The sequence below is a fragment of the Bactrocera dorsalis genome, chromosome 1 (genome assembly GCF_023373825.1).
Source record: "Bactrocera dorsalis isolate Fly_Bdor chromosome 1, ASM2337382v1, whole genome shotgun sequence".
NCBI lineage: Eukaryota > Metazoa > Arthropoda > Insecta > Diptera > Tephritidae > Bactrocera > Bactrocera dorsalis.
The window spans coordinates 13,497,388-13,521,136 of NC_064303.1; the positions used below are offsets into that span (position 1 = coordinate 13,497,388).

General features: G+C 39.3%; 1 protein-coding gene across 2 annotated transcripts in view; it reads right to left on the minus strand.

Annotated features, from left to right (window-relative positions):
- The window catches only part of LOC115066332 (uncharacterized), a 76,133-nt gene extending 52,645 nt beyond the window's left edge, over positions 1-23,488 (minus strand). The window contains exon 1 of one of the 2 annotated variants that reach the window (XM_049454993.1): positions 22,449-22,501. In XM_049454993.1, the coding sequence (XP_049310950.1) occupies positions 22,449-22,492 (44 nt within the window). In that variant the 5' untranslated portion in view covers positions 22,493-22,501. Of the gene's footprint in view, positions 1-22,448 lie in introns of both variants that reach the window. The other variant, XM_049454991.1, reaches the window with a different exon arrangement.
- Between the last annotated feature and the right edge of the window lie 261 nt (positions 23,489-23,749).

Below are 23,749 nucleotides of genomic sequence, written 5' to 3' on the forward strand. Positions count from 1 at the left end.
AACCATCTACCACAGCTGAGTCTGATTCCAGAATATCGAGGATGGCCAAGTCAGCTTCATTTATTGCTTTGTCCTTCCCACCTCCGGATCCAGTATTTCGGGCGTTATCCCTTTTACTCTGCAAATTAAGAAAATTAAATTTACAAAAATACAAAAAGTTTCTCGTTAAAAACCGGAAGCTCGATTTTAATTTTAAAGCCATGGTTTCTTGGGCAAATTTTCTTAGAACTCATCGTAGCTTGCGATTTTGATAACCGCTTCGTCGAAAAAAAAAATTGACCCACTCTAGTACACATAGCAATTAGTAATATTTTGGTTAAACCGGTTGTTATCACCAAGAGTTGTTGATTGAGTGCACTGTTAACTCACAACAACAATGTCTATGATGACGTTTTGTTTTGTTGTTGTCAACAACATGCTTGTTAGTTATTAGCAATGCACAATATAATAATTCCAACAACAACAAATGATGCAAATATAGTTATTTGATATGTGTAGGCAATAAATTGTTGTACTTACCATTGTCCGGCTCTTCCAGAGCCCAAACAAACTGTCCCTTGCATAGGTCCATGTTTTTTGTGCTGACGCCAGTTGTAGGGATTGGGCTTTTTTAACACATCCTCCCATGCTGCCTGTTTATCTAATTTGCTAACCTTCACAAAGAAATATATACTTAAATATGCTTGAAATTTACAATTATTTATTTAAAAAATACTTACTCTGTTGTTTTTAAAACTAGCAAATAAAATGCTTTTTTTTTCTTTTATTACATTTAAAACAGCAAGTTTTTTTTCAATTTGTATTTTGCGGCTCATTTTAACAACACATATAAAGCAATAATTAGGCTGTTCACGATAAGGTGGTTATCGGGTTATGTGATTAAGTAAACAACAACAAAATGCGGTATGACAAAACCCTTGTTTATAGATTATGTGGTTGTTTGCTTATTTCCAGTGTTAGAAAGTCGTTGAAATTTTACTAAATGGCAGCACAAAAAATAAATAAAACTAAGCGAATGGCATTTCCATTTAGATTTTCTTATTGGAAAATCTGCTATTAACAGCTGTTTTTTGTTTACAATCAGCAAATTATGCAAGATATCTGTAAATTTTATACAAAGAATTTTTGAACCCTTAAAATTCGGATTATTTAATAAGCACATACCTTCACTAAAGTGAAAAACAATGAACAGCTGTTTGTGTAAAAATAAGCAAATAACCATACAACATAGGGTGCTCACGAAGCATAGAGGTTATTTTTAATTTAATAACCACATAACCCGATAACCACCTTACCGTGAACAGCCTAAATGCAAAGTGAAAAGTGATGAGACAGAAATGCAAAGTTGATAAAACGCTTTGTGGAACACTTTGCACACTCACTTTGCAAGAGAGTGCAAAGACTTTGCCAATAAAGCGCAAAGACTTTGCACTGAGCGGAAAGAGCGTAAAATCTTTGCCAAAATATGCTCAATGCAAAGTGAGATTCGCAAAGAATATTGTGGAACAGAAACGCTTTTCACTTTGCAGTACAATAACAATTGACAAGTGCAAAGTGAAAAGTTGATAAGTTGTTTTGTGGAATAGGGCCCAGGTAGCTTGATTGATGAATTTTCCTATGCTGGAATATAGTACTACTGTTAGCCATATTCCTGGCATGGCAAAGTCGGTCAGCCTCAACTCATTTGAGGTTATTTCATCATGGAGGCTGAATTTACCGACCGTTGTGCGAAGTGATAATAGAAGACATCTGTTTAGTCACTTCGTCCTTCTCTTCCGTCGGGGCGTGGGCGCCAATCAGCGTTATGTCCATACACCGGGGTGAACGCCAAGACCCAAGGGCGGAGGCTCTCTCACATCGCGAATTCTACACTGAATTTGCGCACCTTTATATGGCCACAGTAGTAAAATGCCACAAGACTACTCATCTCAGCCTTCGTCCTGTCCATCGCACGGCGGTGATGCCAGCATTTACCCTCACGAGAACATCAACTAGCTGGACAGCGGCAGCTTCCCAATTAAGGGACCACACATTCCAGTTGCATGGTCTTAAATCGTAATCCTTAATGCCTTTGCCATGTTCGTCATCGAAAGGGGGGTTTCTCATTCTTCTTTGAGCAAAATATAGCTCCGCTCATTTAGCATTCCAGTATCCACCGCAAAATAGCGCATAAAATGCATGAAAATGTCGAATTAAATAAAAATCGCATCACCGCACAAAGCAAAACTTAAATAATGAGTGCACTAATGAATCGCTTTTCACGAGCAACCACGTCAATTAGAATTGAATTCAAGTTATTGTGCAGCAAATTTTGCGATATTTTGCACTTTTCTCGAAACCGCACTCATTTATGTGCTCTTTGCACTTCGCAAAGTTACTTTTTCGCTCGCGCGTAGTTTAACCCTTTTTATGTGTAATTATTGTTTCCTTTTTCTTCCTCTGCTACACACTACTATAAGGCAAAAGTTTTGCTACAATTCGCACTAATTACCGGCAGTCGCTAATCTTCATGCAAGCGCGTTCACTTCGTGAGTTCACACACACAAGTTGGCAACGCTGGCTGACGGAAAATGTATTATAGAAATAGACGTTATTGTTGTTAGCGCTTTGTTGGCGCTTTGTATTGTTTTTGTTGTGAACTTTTTTCCACCTCTTCTACTACTTCTTCTCGCTGCATCTCCTTTAGCTGTACCGTCATTGTTTTTGCGCGCATTGAACTTTCCACAACTCATTTAATCCGCCAAGTTCGCGTTTCACACCCCAAACACCGTCATTAATTGTAATTACGGTGTGTTGTCGGCTCCCTGGCAGCTTACCGCACCAACAGCGCCGTGGCGCAACAAAGCAGCAGCGAAACAAAGTCATTCTAACACCAGCTACCAGTTAATTTTGCGAAACTGTTGCCAGCAGGCACACCCCTGGAGGGAGTCAGAGCGTGGGGAGCACGGTAACCCGGCGTTGCAACTGTTGCGCTAAGCAGCGCCCCATTTTCGGTAGTGAGCATTTAGCCGTTTTGCTTAATTTGCCAGCTCATTCAAGTGACGCTAAAAAGGTTGTTTAAGTGAGAGTGAGTCACCGTTGGTGGAGATAAACAGGGGAAGACGAACCCCAACTCGTTTGTTTTTCAAGTGAATATTGATTTTTTTGCTCACACTACGTTACGTTTCAAGGAGCATAACGTTACTGTTGTTGCTTTTTGTTACATTCCTGTTGACAATGTAATGTCTGCTACTTGCCACAACTACTGGCAGGTCACGCGCAAGGAATCCTTCGGACTTAGCTGTCAATAAACTCGCCGAAACACACACCTACTTAAATGGAGCTGCCGGGCGTTGAGCGCTGGTTGGCATTTTAGTTGCTGTTACAGCTGCTCATCTCATTGCATGTGCGCATCTTTATGTCAAGTGTAATGAGCAGATTGTTGTTTGACGTGGTACAAATTCTTTTGTACCACGCTCGTTAAATTTAAGTGCAATCTATTTTCAAATAAAACGTGTGAAATCATGGAGAATGTGGGTGGAAATTGAATGAAGAGAAATTACTTCGAATTTAAGATTGTTCGTCCATTTCGACATTGTTCGTCTAACGCATTCCGTTTTCCGTAATACAACATAACTTTGGTATGGAGGCTATAGGTGTGTGTCTAAGCTAAACTTGATATTTTAGTATGGAAATGTACCAATAATGAATGTGATATTTATGATACGAAGGGAGCTATTTCAATAATATAAAGTCTAGTAAGAAGAAATTCTTTTTTACAAAGCTGGCTTTAGTAATACAGATTACTCTAGTGTTGTATGAGTGCAATCAGGTTACGCTTTATGACTAGATTAGAAGATTTCAGTGGAAACGGTGGCAAGGCAGAATTGAAGGTCAAGAAAAATTGTCTATACGTATGCTGGAATTTGCAAAGAGTTATCTACTATGAGGTGATCCTATAACCACAAACCTGAAGGTAGTAACACATGTTCGTATGCGGCGGTGGTTTGGACCTTCAAAACTTCGCAGACTTCGGTAAGGCTTCAACTACAAAAAGCTGCAACGACTCGCTTACATCTACATGTCGGGTGCAATGCGCACTTCTCCAACGGCAGCACTTGAAGTCATGCTTGGGCTCACACTACTTCACCTAGTAATCGGTCAGGTAGCCAAACACTCACTGCTACAAATGACAGCAGAAGGGTATGGCAGAGGTAAGGTAATCTCATCCCAGCGGTTGAAAGAGTTAGGTGGTGTAACACCATTGGCCCTTCTCCCAAGGGACAACATTGTCAAAAGGATAAACCTCACCAAGAAGTTCAAGGTTACCCTTAGCAGCAAGGCTGAATAAAATGATTACACTCTCGAGCTATTACTTAGGGGTAGTACAATCAAGTGGTAAACCGACAGCTTGAAAAGCTCGGAGGGAATCAGTGCAGAAGTTGCAGGACCACGCATCAAGCTCTCTATACCTATGGAAATTTGCCGAGCTTTTTGCAGGCAGAAATCTTTGCCATAAGTCGGTGCGAAGAGATAAACCTCCAACGCAACTATCGCAACAAACGTATAACCATACTTAGCGATTGTCAATCGGTACTTAAAGCAATATCTCTCCTATGGTGTAGAGAACGCTGAATAGCCTAGTGGCAATTCTGCGACAAGGAGCCTGAATTTCCAGAACATCTGCTAATTGGCTGCGGTCCTGCAGAGCAAAGGCCATAGGATCATATTTCCAAATAGAGATACATCGTCTCATTACCACCTAGCAGTACATAGGCTTTATCAACATGCTGGGGCTAGGCGAGTCCTAGGAGATGGCACAATAGACCTAAGGTCGCGGTGCAATCCTTTTCTATCTATCTTATCTAATCGTAGCTCTTCTCTCAATCTCCCTCGCTACATTATATTGAAAAGTTGGAAAGGAATGATTTATCTTTCTTTGCTCTGTCTTTAAGGCGATAGCACTACTTGATGGAAACATAGGTGAACTGATACCTTCAGCATATAACTCGAGCTAAATTGCAGTTATTCCCTATCCTGGGACTCCTTCAATTTACTGCTGGATAAAATATTTCGAGCTGCAGAGCTGAATAGAGAAGGTACAATCTTGTACAAGAGCGTACATCTACTGGCATCCGCCGATGACATCGATATCATTGGCCATAACAACCGCGCCGTGAATTCTACTTTCTCCAGGATTGGACAAAGAAGCGAAGTAAATGGTTCTGCGGAAGATTTATGGTCCTTTTCACATTGGCATCGGCGAATACCGCAGTCGATGTAACGATGTGCTGAACGAGATATACGACGACATTAACATAGTTTAGCGAATTAAGAGGCTACAGTGACGCTGGCTAGGCCATGTCGTCCGAATGGATGAAAAAACTCCAGCTCTGAGAGTATTCGGCGCAGTATAGAAGTAAGGAGGTAGAGGAAAAGGAAGACCTTCAATCTGGGAAAGATCAGATGGAGAAGAACATGGCTGTACTTGGAATCTCCAATTGGCGTCTCACAGTGAAACGGAAGAACGACTGGTGCGCTGTTGTAAACTCGGTTATTAGAAGAGATTTCGTTGGATAGGCCATAGTCAGAGGAAGGCTCCAAACAGCATTAAGAGGATGTCGCTTGACTGGAAGCAAGCCGCGACGGCCAAACAAAAATTCAAATGAGCGAATTAATCGATGCAAAATCTAAAAACATGGTCAAAACATATCATGCTAACCGATTAGAATTACAGTGCATTCTGCAAAATCTATATGATTCAACAACAAATCAACTCCGAGAACTATCGATGAACGTATAGAGGTATGAGGGATATGATAGAGCAGAACTTCATGATCTACTACCAAAAATTTATAGATCCTAGGAAAGCTTCTTCTTTACCTTTACCTTTACTTTTACCTTTACCTTTTTCTAGACCCTGAGGATTCTGGTAGTGAATCATAGAATTATGATTCTTTATACTTTTGTAGGTTCTTCGGTAGACCGTCGTATACTCAATCAATCAATGTTGTTTCTAGTAGATTTTGCAGAATGTAGTTTACTCAGTTAAAAGAGCTTTTTTTGTATTTAAAAAAATTGCGAAATCGGTTTCATTCGAAGTCTATTTCGAGTATATTTACTCTGACTTAAAAAACTTAATAATCTTTGTTAAAGACCTCAATAATCCAATAAATTTTTACATTTCCCTTTAGCCGCAGGGTGAGCAACATGTGCGCAAGTACTTTACTACTCACAAATATCTGCTTGTGAATGTATAAAAAGCAAATAAATTGCGCTACTCGCTATGAATAATCAAAAACATATGAGTACATAAATTGGTTTGGGGTGTGTCGGCTAACCGAACCAACAAACTTGTAACTTAATGGAGCCGACCACTTTTGTACGTGACAGCTTTCGGCTCAAAATTAGGGTCGTAACATTTTTGCAGCTGAGCCCACGTTATTTACAACTACATGTGTGTACATATACTACCATATACGAGTATGTACATATGCATGTATTTTTCTCATTTATGTATGTATGTATGTATGCACGCATATATACCTTATATGTATATATCAGTGTATGCTCCACTTAGGCTGATACAACCTGTGTTTTGGCTTTGGCAGCCAGTGTTGTGTGTCACATACATTAGGTGGATTTTATACGCACATACACATTCACAATGACATGTTGTTTGTTTGGAGGCATTTGTTTGGACCCAATGTAGCGCTTAAGGCACTTTGCCTTGCGACACGGAAATGCCTGCAGCTGCGGCGTCAAACGGAAGTTGAAAGTGTACGCATCCACAAGTGCTTAAAGCGAAAATGGCCTACATTCAGTAAAATGATGTTCGTTTACCCAATAAGCGAAAAGGTTGGAGCAAATCTCGAAGACTTGGTATTGCTTACAATAAGATACTTACTGATCAACTTAGTTTGTCTACTGACTTGACTAACTTTTATTGATTTTTCTTTCATTATTTAATGTAGTTTTACTTTTGGAGTTGCCACCTCAATATACGAGATTTAAACCTTTTTTAAGCTTTCGTATCCAACTGGACGAGTAGAAGCGCTTAAGTCGTCAACACAAGTTACGGGGTTTTCAATAAAACCGCTACGAAAACGGTTTGGGATATCAATGATTTTCAATAAAAGTGTGGCTTATGGCGTCTTCTCGGAAAGACATATTGTCCAAGTTCATATCATCCAATTCGGGTCAAATTGTATCGATTTCCATTCACAGTGACGATCTTTAGCATCACGGAAGAATTACGGCCCAATTACGCCGCAAGCCCTAAATTGCACCAAACCTTAAATTTTTCGTGATGCAGTGGTGACTTATGGAGTACGTGGGAACTGCTGCTTGACCAATCAGGATATTTTGCTTATTGACATTCAACCATAAATGAGCCTCATTGCTGAAGATGATTTTTCAATGAAAATACGGATCATTTTCTGCCCATGGCGATCAAATATTCGGTTGAATTATATTGCTATAGGAGAGCTAAAAGGAAAAGGTAGGGACTCTCACCAAATATGGTGTTCTGGCTCTACGAAACCGTAGTCAATCCAATAATGTTCTGCCATGTATTCATCTGATGGAAGGCGCTCGAAAAGGACTCACTACGGACAACACCAAAAATAACACGAAATACGATACGTGGACATAGCCGTTAGGTGTATGCTTGCGAAGTATGCTCTTAGGCTCAGGGAAGATGGGTACCTGAAGGAATACGTACCAGGACACGCAGAAATTCGTTCTTTCTTCAACTGCATCCCTGGAAACTTGGATCACTGCGTCTCATAGGCCACACTTGGTGGCTGTTTCTCTGCTCACATAACGACGAGAATTATGTAGTTGGAGAGAAGACGCGGGTAAGGAAGCGTAATGAGTTTTATCATAGATGGATCGAAGCTAGGAAGGAAGGTTGGAAGGGTTATTGTAGTGTTTTTAATACAGAAATGGCTGCCATCAAAGTGGCGGTAGACGTGCTGCTGCGAGGTGAGCTGGTAGAAAAGTGAGCATTTACTCATACAGCCGAGCCGAGAATTAATGGGAGCCTCAAAGCGATTCGTCGACTTGTAATGGTGTGATGAACCAGTATATCGGAGTATTATAGTTAGGTACTATAACGGATCGGCGTTTTTGGTTATCCAAGTGAGATCCCTGTTAGCATATTAACTTAACCTAACCTAAACTTTCGGGTACGTTAGCAGTGTATACGACCAATTGACGTTGCAGTGGAAAGCTCTGCATAAAAAAAATCCACATTCGCTCATGCTTTAGCTGAGAGAATTGGTCATAAGTCACATTAAAAGATGGCGAATGAGCAGGAGCACGCGACCCTCAGCGGTACTCTCAAAATCTACACGGATAAATCAAAAATGCCTGATAGAGAGTACGCCTTGATCTAGATCTCAAGCCAAACCCTCAGCAGAATTTTCAACATGGATGGATCAAAAATAACTGATAGATGGAATGCCTGTATCTCAGACGACCCTTCAAGTTACCAGAATACAAGCTTATAATGCAGGAAACGACATAAAGAACATCAGAACGGCCAACAGGCAAGCGGCGGTTAAGCAACAATCTTACATCGCATTGAGTTAGAGAAACTGGGAGAGATTGCATATGGTGGCAGCCGGAAAGCGACTGCGCCAATTCGAGATACTAAGTGCAGCCAGGTCCTTTTCCTCCTGATCTCTCCACCTGTGGGGGTCTTCCTCTTTCTCTGCTCCATTAACGGGTACTGAATAGAAAGTTTTCAGATATGAATTTTCTAATTTCAATCCGACCGAACCTTCATAAAAGATCCTTTATAGCTTCTATCGAAATATATACTATACAAAAACTATATGGTTCACTGGTTATATTTCCAATACTATTGCGTCACACAGTCATACGCATCTTATATCAGCTTTACTGAAGTTGACTGTGAACGCCTGCAATTCGCTAGAAAGGACACAGCAGCCTGACAGCCAGCTATTTCATTATATTGCCTCGCTTTCTGTTTATCATTTCATATTTTCACCCCCTCATCTACCTCAACGCAACACACTTTCATGCATTCATTGAAGGTTTTCGAAACACTGGCGCCTCCTCCTGTCACGCGAACCCGCCGCCACTTCCACGCTTTCCAAACAATTTCGCATGAAAAGCGAACGGAAATGAATGAACGTAATGAATACACGGAAATTGAAGGCGCGCACTCAGTAGCAGCGCAGTTTATTAAAAGGCCAAAAATTTAATGAAGCGTAAAGCCGTTGGAGACACCGAGCTCAGCGAACCCTACTAGCCAGCCCACCAGCCAACAAAAGCGCGCGGACAATGTAAGGCCGAAGTCAGCGCTATCAGCGATTAAGCAGGCCTTTGGCTGGGTGCGCGAATGAAATGGTGGCAGGGACCGGCTTTTGACAGGTGGGTGTGTCTGTTAAACGGGGAGTAAAATAATTAAATAGTGAGGGAGAGAAATGCGGTTTATTATTAAATAACTTGACAATTTCTTTCCTCAATTTATTTCAAGTTTAATGATTTTTTATATTTAATTTTATATTAGAATTTCAAGATATTAGAATTTGAGAGAATAAACTACATTTTAGATTCGATTCCGCGTATGCCAGAATGTAGACATATTGCGAAGAAAAAGGTACATTTTGAAGATGTAACGGCTTGCGGATTATACTCTGCTCCCCAGCAGCAATGGCATCTTCGGTGAGCACCGTGCGTTGAGGCCTTGCTACTCCCGACTTTCACGCACCGCCTGAGTCTAGCAAACAACCAGCATAGCTTCCGAAAAGAGCACAGCTCCAGCACAGCACTTACGGCCGGATAGTTATAGCCTTAAACCAAAAACCTATCCTCATAGGGTTGAACACAGTTAGCCACACAACGCTACTTAAAGACATCGAAAAATCTTCACTTCCATCAGGCTGAAGAGGTGGACTATGTATTACCCGACCGCCGACAATCATCTGTACTGTTTTGAGGTAAAACTCTAAACTGAAATAAATTAAACACGGTGTTGGATGGTCTCTTCTCCCCGTTAATGTTCAACTTCTTCATCTCGAAACTTCCTCAACCTCGAGAGGGAATTTCTATGACCTCGTACGCTGATGATTGCAGGATAATGACATTGAGCAATAGAATTGATGGTATGTGCTTAAAAGTAAACGGCAATCTCTCCGACCTTTCTCGATTTCGCTGTACGGAAACTCACACTTTCCCCACTAAGACCATATTGACAAACCGGAAGAAGGAGTACAGACTTCACCTTAATATTGTAGTCGATGGCGTTAAAATGTCGACAGCCTGTGCTCCTTCACCCTCGCTCGACCCCGATTATTGCTAGAGTAGAGAGCCGCAACAAGGTCATCAAGTCACTATCGGTCTAATCGGTCGGCTGGCCCTTAACTACGCCACACCAAAATGGTCGCATGGAAGCGGTGAAATGCAGACGAGTTATCAGAACAATGTACTCCGGACAACAAGAGAAGAGCTCGAGTTGCCACGAGAATCGAGAGTGACCCTTGCGCAGCTTCGTTCTGGATACTGGAGCGGGTTAAACATCTACTTATCTAGAATCGACCCGTCTCATATATGTCCAGCGTGCGAGTCCCCGCATGATACTAAGCACCTTTGCATGCCCATACACATCTGACACCCCTCTGCCAAAACGTGGTTGTGGACTGGCTTAGCTCATTAAGGAATATTTGTGATAAATTTGTACAAAATGGGTGAAATGAAATATCAAGAACTTTGTTGGACAACGCTTATAATTGATAATTTTTTGAACCGATGAACACATATTTTGTCAGCCAACAGAACTTTCTAAACTCCATAGAATTTCGAACTTCTTTCCAAACGCATAGGCTGGATCACTCTATATTATGCTAACTGCTTTGAGGGTACTAAAATGTGGATAATTTTTCAATCATGTTTCAGAATATATACAATAACTTCAAGAATATCTCACTCAATTTACACAAATAAAAATAGAAATATTTAAGCAACAATTTTTTTCTCCCTTAAGTACCTTCACACAGCCATGTCATTGGCAGTGATGCCACATTTACACAGATTTCTATTTTAATTTTTCTTTTTTCGTACCAACAAGCTATTCATTAGCCACTTTAGCTCAGCCATAAAGCCGGCGATATTTCCAAGAATAACAATGAGCGCAAATTTAGTGGCGCTAGACAAAAGCCCAATAATGCCGGGGTGACACAGCAGTACAAATCAGACAAACGAAACGCAAAGTACCACGAATGCCACTAACAGACGACGGACAAAAATTGAAAGGAAATCTGAGCGTGCATACAAAAAATCGAAACCAATACAAAATGCCTGTGGAACGAAGCAAATACCCAGTAAGCAGAAAGTAATGAAATTGATTTTTAGTTTTTTGATAAAAAAGGGAATACTATACAGGCCCTCGCTGAGAGTGAGCTCAAATCGAGACTAAGAATTTATAATCTCACTAGCAGTAGCATCAAGCTGCTTCTATATTAAACATGTCAGAATTTCTAGCAACAACGGAATAATAGTTTGAAATTGTAAAGCCGTTTAGCTTGTAAGAAAAGGCATCCTTTCCCACATTCCTTCGGAATGAGCCACAGTCTTCGTTCATTTGTGCGCTAGATCTATGGGCCTCATGAAAGCATGTGAGTTGAACCGCAACTAACACTTGTGGGGTTAAGAGAGATTTTTGGTTTAGAGTGAACCGCAAAATGAAAGCTCTTTGCAAGGTGTACATCACCGCAGTGATAAGTGCCCTAACTGGACACGGTCCCATTGGCATCCAGGCGGTGAGGCTGTAGGCTTTGGAGGTCGCATCTTGTCAAAGTTACACTGAAGAAGATTAGATGGAAACATCTAGACAACTTTATCCTCTACTATACAGCTTACACCAAACTTTAGTTGAAGCACCTCGGTTGCCAAAGTTTCAACGAACCCGCCGAATTCGCTGGAGTTGATATTAGTCGCCTCTGAATGTCTCGAGCTGTCCAAGTGAGACTCTGGTTTAACTTCATTTCGAAGAAAGATACAGAAAAAATGTCCAAAAATCGTCTGTATCCTTTTTTACCCGAAAATAATCACGAAACTGAAACTCACGCTTGAACTTTGATTAAGTACTTGTTCGTTAGGTGTTAATAAGTTCCAGATTGTTTCTGAAGCTTTAGAACAGTTCTAATGTAAATCTCTTGACATATTTTATTGTTTTTTCTTGCGAGATGATTTTCTGAGCTCCCAAATTTAGTTTATCAACAATTAAAAACGAAAGTATGAGAAGTTTCGAACTCTCAACTATCGAGATTTAAGATTTTGAATCGGCGTTTGAAATAAAACACTGTTCTTCTTGTTGAAACTGGGGCGTGTGGAAACTCAAAGAAAATTAATAGTTAACAGTTAATAAATGGAAGAGGTACGATCATAAAGAACAAACCAGACTATGTGATTACTGGAGTAATCGAGAGAAAGTTTGAGAAAAACCCATCCCTAAAATTCCAATATATCTAGCAGATCTAGCATCTTACACTGTAATATGTGGAAGGAATTGTGGAATCAGATGAAACCCAGCTCTGAACAGTTTCGATTTGAAACAACAGAGATGAAATGGTTGATGAGAAAGAGTAAGATAGTATCTACAAGGACGGACCAAATGAACAAGAACTTAGGTTCATAAAGCGTTAGGAAGTTGGAGTAAGATATGATCTATATCGAAAGTAACACGTGAAAAAGAAGTTGTTAAAGGCTTTGAATTCGATTTTTAAGTTATTTTATGGATATATTTTAATCCATTAAGAACCTTCAGAGCCGGTAATACAAAAATAGACTAGTATTTTCACTAAAATTGCATTAAAATTTCGACCACTTTACTTCTCCGCCCTGTTATATGTCATTTACTAACTGGGTTACACACCAGCTGCCATTGCAGTTGGCATAAAAATCAAATCCAAAGCTGCCTTTGTGCGCCTTTCAATGAAACAAAAAAATCACTTATGGTATTTCGCGCATTTCCTCGCTCTCCGAGCGGATCAACTTGTCTAAATTGCGCTATCGAGCGCGGAAAGCACTCACAGACACACGGACATACAGGCTTCCATATAATATATGCTTATGGCACCAAAGGCGGGCGTGATACGTCTGCCTAGCGCTGGTTTGAGAAGACGTGCCGCTTAAGTATTAGACAAACAAAGAATATACCACATACACACGCATACATACAAACGTTTTAATGATAATAATCACAGACTAAATTATGCTGAATCAGCGAATATGTAATGATACGAGCCACAATATGGCATATAAAACACACGCACCAAGCTCACATCCTCCGATATAATCGGGGGTATTGTCGCCATCATAAAAAAATTGTAATGTTGCATGAAATGAGGCAAACGAGCAGTTGGTGACTTTATGGCTAGAGAGAGAGTATCATGAAAGAATAACCAAGTGGTTGTAAAAAAATCATTTTTTATTGTTGCAAGGACATTCAATTAAATTGTTGCTGGGATTTCTCTAGCAATTGCACAAAGCAACGGAGCGCAGAAATCAAAAAGTCCTGCTAATGCAAGGGAGGAGGATGTGGAGTTGCTTGCACTGACTGCTGCATAAATATTTAATTATAGTCGTTCAATTTTATTTTAAGGATATTTTTAATCGTGTACTAAATCCATTTCCTTTAATATGTGCGGACTTAATAGGCAGCTGGGTGTGTGTGTCTTATTACATAATAAAACAGCTCGATCAAAATACTATCAAACTTTTGGTATTAAACGTTTTAAGTGATACAAAAATTTATAAATATATATGATCCATGTAGAGGTACTTATCAAATCGTTCAACTTTATTACGAAAATCCACGTCCACCATCACCCATCTTGAGACCAACCCATCATTCATTCTTGGATAAAATTCGAACGAATGGACTACGTCCAGCACGCAGTGAAGAAAATAAAGCAGCCTTAGCTGAGAATGTACACGACGGCCGTGGAGAGTGAATTCAGTGACGTTCACAGCAACTCGGATTGACGTATGGCACGACTTGACGCATTTTACGTCGAGATTTTAAATTGAAAGCTTACGAAATACAGCTTATGATAGAACTGAAGCTCCTCGAACTTCCCAAGCAACATCGCCACTTCCCACACATCGCATCACTCAATAGATTTATTGAGAGAACACTTCGGTGAGCACGTTTTGGGCCGATCGCTTGACCACCAAGAACGTGTGATGTCACACAGTGAGAATTTTTCCTGTGGCAATATGCAAAGTCTAGAGTCTATGCGGACAATCTCGCTTCGATTCAGGCTTTGGAGCAAAAAATCACGCGTTCATTCGCCAATTATCAGTCGAAATGCTCGAACGAGTCTTCGAAAAGTGGACTGCACGAATGGAATATCTGAGATGTAGCCGGAGCCAACATTTGAAAGAGATAATCTTCAAAAAATATTTACTGAAAAATGTTCTTTCGAATTATGATAAACATTTCCCAATCCCCAAATTCCTCAAAGTACATCTTATGGGATCTTGTGGAGTACTATGTTCACCGATCCTATGAAGGTTACTATATAGAGTTTAATAGCTAAGCGGTTCTAAGTATAATCTGGTGAAGAGGATTCCAGTTTTCCTTCAATGAGAATGGTGTTCTGATACTATAAAAGCAAACCAAGCGTAATTTTAGTTTCTTCGAATTCGTGCCAGTAATATTAATGTCAAAGATGCTTCAAGCTTTGGAATGTCGGTTGTCGGAAAAGTCGATAAAATAAAAGAGGCGGTAGACTCCTACCATCCTGTAAGCGCTGTTTTGATTTCCCTGGAACTAAAAATTGTACAAAACAACTTTAGAACCGTTAATCTAAGACTGGATATAAAAGGCAACTTAATATATGGGTGAAATCAACCTCATGTACCCAATTTCCATCTGAGAATCGGTGCTGAATAAAAAAATCGAATCGTTTCCGCAGTCTTTACTGCTGAAAAGTGGGTAAGCGAAAACAGTCGAGGACGAATCGCGGTAAGCCAACGCAGGCGATAGTCAAGCCAAGTCAAGAAAGTAAAAGTATATTTTTAGTGGAATTGGCTGGAAATTATCTATAAGCTACTCCTCTATAGTCAAATTCTTAACTAGGACATACACTGCCAACAATTGGACCATCTGAAAATAGCAATTGCCCAGATACGTCCAGCTTTGGCTTCATAGTGACTCAGTAGAAATTCTGGAAGCAGCTGTTCCTGTCTAAGGCGAATGAATTCGCTGGTGAAAAGTTTGCCTCAAGAGAAGAAGTGACCATTGACAGAACATTTTTTGGAAATAGTCGCGAAATTACTCTCCGCCGCCTGAGCCGCCGTATAGTGGGAGGCAGCCACGACTGTCTTGGGGTCTCAAAAACTCCTCTCAATCCAGCGTTGTGTAATGCTGGCTTGTTTGCCTGTATGTCGCATCGTCTCAACGGATTCGATGCAGGTTTTGTTAGGTGCACCCCCTCTTGACCTGATTGTCATACAGCGTGCTGTTGCATTCAGGGTAACAAGGGGTTTGAGTGTGTCATTGATGCAGAATGACTGGATTTCCGACGATGATGTGGAGAGGGTCCAAAATAAATCGATAAAACGCATGTCGATCGTTCTAACAAATCGAATCTTAGAATCATAAGGAAAAGTGTTGTATATTAGGAAGGGAACCATCAAAATTACTATTTTTAAGCTGAAGCTGGAACTCATTCAGAAGATCGGAGGAATTTAAAAGTTTTCTTATGTAAAATTACTCATTCAGAACACTCACACTTGGACGATGATTTTGTTTTTTAAAGCCGAAAGCACCACAATGTGAAGTTTCAGGTGTCATCTAATCCATTACTTAGTTTAGGCTTATGTCTGGAACATATTGTAAGAATGGAATCAAAGTACTTGGAATTTAAACTTTCGATATGAAATATTCTGATGGCTAAGACAATATAGTAGGGACACCTATACGGCTTTCAGGAAACTCAAAGAAGTTAGTATCATTTTATTTAGAACCAAAATGAAACTGAACGAAAAACCTTGCGATTTATTACGAACTTCACGTAAATTAAATAGACATAGACCAAATCAAGAAATTAGAGAATAATTGCTTATTTTTCCATAAACCTATGAATATCAAATTTTTTGAAGTAAGCGACCTGTTAACCTGATAACTTTATAATTCCGAACCCCTCTTCACAAACAAGCTTTAGCCAAATGACCAGCACCCAGAAACTTTAATTAAACCAAGTGAAGCTATTTTTTAATCAATTCAGAAAATAAACATTCCCACCTGAAGGAAATTACACACATTTACCGTTGAACAAAAGAAGAGGAAAGCAAGAGCAAATAAAGTAACAGCAACAAAAACCCATTATTAAAAGCAAAGCAAAGGTAAAAGCAACTGTTGGTCATTTCGCTTGTCGTGTGTAAACAAAGTGAAATAAAATACAACTGTAAATTTAAAAACCAAGTGCAACAATAAAATCAAAATAAATAAAATAGTTATAAAATGTTGCGAACACAAACGATAATAGTAGCGTTGAAGCCCGTTGTACGCATACTATTCTGAGCAGGTGTGAGCTCTGGCAGTGAACGAAGCCGACACACCGTGGGGAAGCGCGCTCAAAGGAACCGAACACAAGCGGTCGGGCAGGGCAGTGCGGGATGCTGCAGAACATGCTCGAAGTCAGTGAAACGTGTAAGCTGATAACGGTGAAAAAAATAAAATAAAATGCATAGGTACCGTTAAAAGGTGAGCAACGGTAAAACTATGAGTGGCGTATGTGTCTACATGGCAGATGTGTGTACCTGTGTGTGGTGTAGGTGGAGTGAGTTGTGTGTTCTCGGTAAAAATTCCCACTAAATGGGAAAAAATGCCAGTGTAAATGTTTAAAAAACATGAATGTGTAATGAAACACAAAATGGTAAAACAAAAGCACAAAAAAATATTGTAATATTTGAAAGGAAAACTTGAAAACAGTGTAAAAAGCTCTGCGGTTTTGCGGTTCTGTGCACTGAGCTAGCGCTGTGTACCCATATGATCGCTTGTACATTTGCTGTTTTTACATAGAGACCGGATGTAAACGTGCGGTTTGTGTGCCCAGTTGGAAAACTCTAGAGTGGAAAAGATGTGTGGGAAGATGGAATCATCTGCGGGAAGATGGAATCATGTACAGAAGTTCACGCAAGTGAGGAAAGTTCTCTGAGCGCCATACACTTGGGAGTCGCCAGAAATGACCCTTTTACATATGGCTCAAGCAGCATACGACTTCCAAAATCAGACCAAGTATCCGGAGGGTAACCAAAAGACAACCGATTGAAGAAATTGTATTGTAATTGAAATAAATTGAGAGAAGAGTGGACGAAAACGATCCAGCTCTGAGAGTATTCGACTCAGTAGCCGCTTGGAGAAGCAGAAGAAAAAGAAGACCTCCATTCCGTTTGAAATAGTTCGAAAAACAGGTGGAGAAGGACCTGGCTACACTTGGTATCTTGAATTGGTGGTATCATCTACGCGAACTGTGTTAGGTAAAACTGGCTAGTTAAGGTGGCATTTATACGGAGGGCCAGAAAGACCTCTCACGTCGGTGCCAGGGATTTTAGACTTGTGGGTCTTATCCACGTTTCTTTTGAAAACGTTGTAGAGCTGGTGAGACTTGGATCTGTATGTAAATTAGGAGCAGAATATCGAGGGGTTAATTGTTAAAGGCTCAGCATGTCTACATCAAAAGCAGGTCGGTCGGCACTGCTTTGTACGATGTAGTGTCATTGCTGCGAAGAATCCTTAAATACAAGGAATTTGCTATGGGCACCTTTCTCGACATCGATCAATGTATGGGCGGGTGCGGTGGTTAAAACCTTCGAAAAGTTTGAGGTGGAATCTAAACTCAAGTATCTCATATATAATCTTCTTCACGACAAAACGATTGCAGCGGACGAGAATAATGCAAAATATATCCCGAAAGGTAAACAAGAACACAACGAAAGGTAGGGTACGTTCCTCAGTGCTTTGAATCTTGGAAGTTAACGACCTACTTAAAGGTAAAGAAATCATCAGTTGTCTTAAACGTCCATAGAGAAGTTGAATAAATGGGGACTTTAACCAAAGATGGTATTTTGGACGGGAAGAAGTCGCAGAAGAAGAAACGCATAGAGCTTTCTCAAGGATTGGTCGGAGATAGGAGGGAAAATTAGAGGGGGAAACTTCTGTAAGAAGAACTCCGACAAGCTTGGCCTTAGGCTACTGGATTATTGTAGTGTCTCTCAGCAAACGTGCATTATATTAAGAAGCAGTATCCGAGGAGCAGGATCCGGAATACAGTTTCTTTCAGCTTACACACTGTGGTCATAAAGTTAGTGAACGAGTTTATAATCTCACTAGAGATAGCATCCGGCTACTTCCTTATCAAACTCGTTTTGGTGCCTGATCATAGAGCAAAAGCTGGTAACTTACCCCGCTAACATAATACGGATCACGCATGAGCTTAGTAGACGTCGACTAGTCTCTGCGTGACTCCGAGAATAATTTGGTCCAGAATAGAACGTAGGAGATCTACTCAACTACTTGTCCTTAGAAAAGTTTATCTTGCCACAATCATAGAAGTTCTTATGGGCATTTTCACTAGGCATTAATGAGACTAAAAAGTCAGTATGACGGAAACTGTCAAAATGGTAAGCAAGAAGGTGAGGTAGAAACATCCAAGCACTTTCCCTTCCATTGTCCATTTTCTGTTTGAATCTCGGCAGGTTTATCCTCGGCCAACAGAAGTTAACCGAAACTGACATTACCCACGTAAACCAAAATTTTGATCAGCTCAAAAGCTTCATCGATTTATGAGAGTTTTTATGGTCAGTTTTATAAGAAGTTCTAAATACTATAACGGATCAGCTATAAGCTGTCCAAGTCAGATACTGGTTCGGACGGACCTTTTAACCTAACCGAGCTTAAGCTTTCCCGATAACTACAATTGAATATTTTTAAATTTATCTGTCTCTTAAAATTTTCCTACTAGGCCGTTACCTGCAAACCGTTACGTTTTGTATTGATTGATAGCTCTATGAATGCCTGCCACAAAAAATCATCACCATCAATGCCGGTTGGTGGTGAATTAAGCGCCAGCAATTGTGTGTTTAAAAGCATTTTGCGTCACTTTTCTGATGCCACATCAATACAGTCAATTGCTTTGCAACCAACGAAGCACAATTGTTGTTGTTCAATCATACAAATGTACATAAATAGTTTGTCGCTACATACAGAGGCTCATAAATGAATGTGCAGAAAAATTATGTGAGCAGTAATGATGTGAGAGTAAGGCATATCCTCATGAAATAATTGTAGACTAGTTTCACAGCAGATTGAATAAGGACACTGGGTCTTAAAAAGTGGAAAATTATTATTTTTCGTTGCGATGCATAACTTTTAACGGTAAATAGATTTTTAAGAGCTGATAAATACTGGTCAAAGTAGAGATAGAGGTAGAGGTAGAGCGAGAGGGAGGGAAAGATATAGAACTTACTACAAGTATCAAGAGTTTGGCGTGGGTTTGTCAGGCATAAATCTTTTATTTGATGTTATTGTGTCTTGAAGATATATGAGTTCCTGGGAAAAAAAGTTCGTATGTTTCTTGAAAACCAATGTATAGTTCAGAAGCATACTTCTGGTTCTAAGATAACGCTTTTAGAAGCCTGAAGTATATCAAGGAAGACCAAACACTCATACTTTGGATAAATATGTATATCCAGTTGCAGGCCTAAATAGTTCTTTGTTAAGCCAGTAGAAATAATTATGAAAGGAGAGCTCGAAAGGACCCTCGATCGCAAGCGGCCACACATTAGCCATCTCTTGAGTTGTCTTTTGACTTTAATTGCTCTTTAAAATAAGTAAAAAAAATAAAATACAGGAAAAAACATATATGTATATGTACATGAGTATACCTAAAAGAGAAGATGGCTTAGATTCGATGTTAGGTACGATTCTTTAAGATAAAAAACTTTAAGCGTCCACTGTCATCCCTCCATCATCTGTGGGCCAATGGTCTTTCAAGTGACGGTGGCTGGTATGAAGATAGCAGACGATGTAGTGCTCCGAAGTGCAACTTCTCTCAGAAAGGTGTGCATTCATTCCAATAGCGGCAATATTGGCTATGAGCTAGGCGACTCTTTGGTCAAGCCAGTCAAGGACTGCATGACTCGACAAGCCATATCTTTAAACTTATCTGTTTTAGGCTTGTTTGGAAGCCCAGTCACAGAGGAATCACCATGAACTGCATTACTCCAGATTCAACTGGTTGAAAGCATTGTCGTCTTGTTCACTAGCGCTGTACCTACGAACCTCGGCAATCGCTGGTCAACAACGAGAACTTGTGCGGCTGTGAGATCTTTCTGAAACCATAAGAGCTGCAATGAACTACTTGCTCTTAAGAAAGTCAATCTAGCCGCAATTGTAGAGGTTCTAACTTAACTCACACTCAATAAGCTCACACGCAGTGTTCCTAAACATTTTGTTGAACGCTTCTTTTTAAAGAAGTATGGAGGAAGGCGAAGTTAAGTATCTCGGCAGATACTCCTTCTTCGAAACTAGTGAAGTGGCTGGGATTGACATTAACTTTCTTGAAACTTGTGGTGAGCTCAAAACACTTTGTCAATCTGTGAGAATCTGGTTATTAATTCTAAGGAATTTTTGAATATCTGTGAGCAGCAACGTCCTCAACTGATCAAGTGAGATACAACGCTAACTTTCTTTCGAGATACAACTCTTCAATCTAAGTTAACTTAACCTAACTTTTGAAGATTCAAATCCACTTTTTCTGTGTGTAACATATACTTACTTTTTGTATAGAGTTTATTTTAAGCTCTTATCGACATGAATATAACAAAACTGAGCTTTTTAACCAATTTGTGCTTTGGAAAATCTTGAACCCTATGGATGTTATGTAGGCTATATTGGACTTAATACCTTTTTAGCCTCCAAAATAACTCAAAAATGAAAAAAAAACGATTTAAACTGATTTTAGTACTGATCATCTCTTCTTTTAAGAGCATCTTAGTATATAGAGCTTCATTGGAAACCCAAAAACATCAAGACTGTAATATTTCGACTTTTGGGGAAGACTATTCTTCTTTCTGGTAGCTTATTTTAAAAAATCTTGCACTACTTCTGATCATCACCTCTTTTAAGACTATGCTAAGATATAAATCTTCATTGGAGACCTAAGAACTTCAAGCCTCTAACATTTTGGGGGAGACAATTTTAGAGAAACTTGCACTCGTTTTGAGAAGTCGACAGCAAAATTTGGATTACAGCAGACTATGAACTTTACAGTTTCTACTTTGGACAGAACTTTTGTCTGCAGCAGTACTGTCAGCTACGGCAACATCAGTTCCTTGTTTGAGAAACAATTTTATAATTTGATACTCTTTCTCAAAGAAGAGAAAAATGAACTCGAAACACCAATTACCATGCTTTCTAATTTAGAAACCTATCTTATATAATAATTGAATGTAAATAAGCTCAACATCTTACAAACTAGTTATAGTAAAAATTAATATATTTAGAGCCTTTCGAGTAAGTCTACTGAGCTATTTGCAGCTTCCACGAATTTAGGTTCACTTGAGGTGTGGTGAAATGTGGTTAAGCGTTTACCTTTCTTTAGGTATGAAAAGCACGTTCGAGATGAGGAAACTATTTTAGCACAAACACAAGTATTTGAGTGGCACATCGCATCTAGTAAAGGCTCTGAAGTCATGAAAAAGTTATCTCATCCGAGTCATCAACATCCACTTCTGTTAATGCCGATAACATCGAAAAACTTAAGGAAATTGTGATTGAAGATCATCATGTTGGCATCAGATAGATATCAGAAGATATCATCAACACGTGTGGGCTTATCAACTCATAAAATTTGGTTATAGTTTTGGGTATGAATCGTGTCAATGAAAATTTAGACCACAAGTGATCGTTAGTGTCTCTGTAAAAAGAGACCTTTGGTTAGCCCAAACTACCATAACATGAATGAGATTGCTGGAATTAACTCACATTTTTCCGAAAAATTACAAATGCAGCAAAAAATCATACATAATTACGCCTACATACGAAAAAATGCTGCAAAAGTGGCGTTAGCTGACTTGCAGGTAAGTTGAAAGAAACTAAAATGGCTTAACTTTCATTAAGTCTAAATGAAAAGGGTGATTAAACATAACAGCTAATTAAAAAATCTAATAATGAGGTAAACAAAGTCACGCCGAGCGAAGGCATCACTTTTGCAGCGCATTTTTCAAGGTATTACTTCTGAAAACGCCACTTAAAATGACCACACTTACGCAGCTAAGCGCTGTTTATAACGCACACACACACAAACACAATGCCAACAACGTCAGCGTACTATTTTACAAGCGTGGAGTATCATAAAGAAAATAGCTGAAAATAAAGGCGACAACAAAAGCTGGCAAATGGTAAGTATTTCCGCGACGCCACTCACCTTATGCCACCCACATTGAGTATAATCCGATTTTCGCCATCCATGTTGTAAAGCGTAATCTGGCAGCAGCAGCATTCGCACGCGCTCCCCTGCCGCTCAAGCAGCCTCTGCTAACTTAGGCATTCTTTGAAATTGCACGCGCTTTTTTATTACGTATACGCCAAGGTGGTCAGCGGGTTTTAGTGTAAATGTAAGCTTAAAAAGCCTTTTTTGAGATTTTTTTTAACTTTTTTATTTGTTTTTTGAAGTATGCAATTTACCGTTAACACTTTCTTTGTCACAAACTATTTTTTGCTACTTTTTATTGCACTTATGCACTTTTCAAAGCTTTTCCTTTTAACTTGCACTTTATGTTGGTGGCGCAATTTCGTTTACTTTTCAACTTTATGCTTTGCTAGTGCCAGTTTTTCATTAGTTGCGGCATGAGCGCAGTTTCTAAGCATTTTTTTCCGGCTTCCGGTATACTTTGTGTGAACTTGTTATGTTATTAATATTTCTATGATATTTATTTACTTTTTGCTTCTTATTTTCAAATCTCAGAATTTTCTTCAAGAATGCACTCACTACTATATTTATTTTTTTTTGTCACATATTTTGCTTTCTAATTTTTAAAAATTTCAGATTGCTTTACTTTTGTTTTGCATACTTGAGCTTTGATTGCATATTTTAATAATTTTTTGTTGGCCTTAGTATTTTAATTTTTTAGGAAAAAATATTGATTTATTTAGGTCGCCTTCTTTGTTTAGGCTTTCCGCAAACTTCTTCATAATTTTTTTATGCATCGAGCATTTTTGGGACACTTTTAATTTATTTTCTTTTTGTTTGTTTTAGTATTGGCTGTTGACTTTAGTTAAAAAAAAAAATATTCTGGCCTTTTGGTCATTTTTTTTTTTTGCTTCGAGTTTCTGAATGCATTTATAAGACATTATTTTCTTTTCGAGGATTACTTTAAAATTTATAAAAATATTTAAATTTGATAGTTTATTGTGCTTACCAATCCTTATGAGATATGGGTAGTAATAATAAAGAAAATCGAAAAGTAATACCCCCACTTATTAGTATACATGTTCTAGTATGCAAAAGACATCGACTGACCCTAAAAACAAGATGAAAGGAGAGCCTAGAGCACCTTCAGCATATAGATCTCTATGCACTCTAGGTATAACAGAAAAAATAAGTGTGGAGTAAGCACGTCGAAAAAACATACCAGACGGCTGCTACCTCGCTCATTCTGCACACGATTTCACCGTCATCTTAACGCAAATATAGCTGAACGTAAAATTCCCACAAGCTATGCTGCG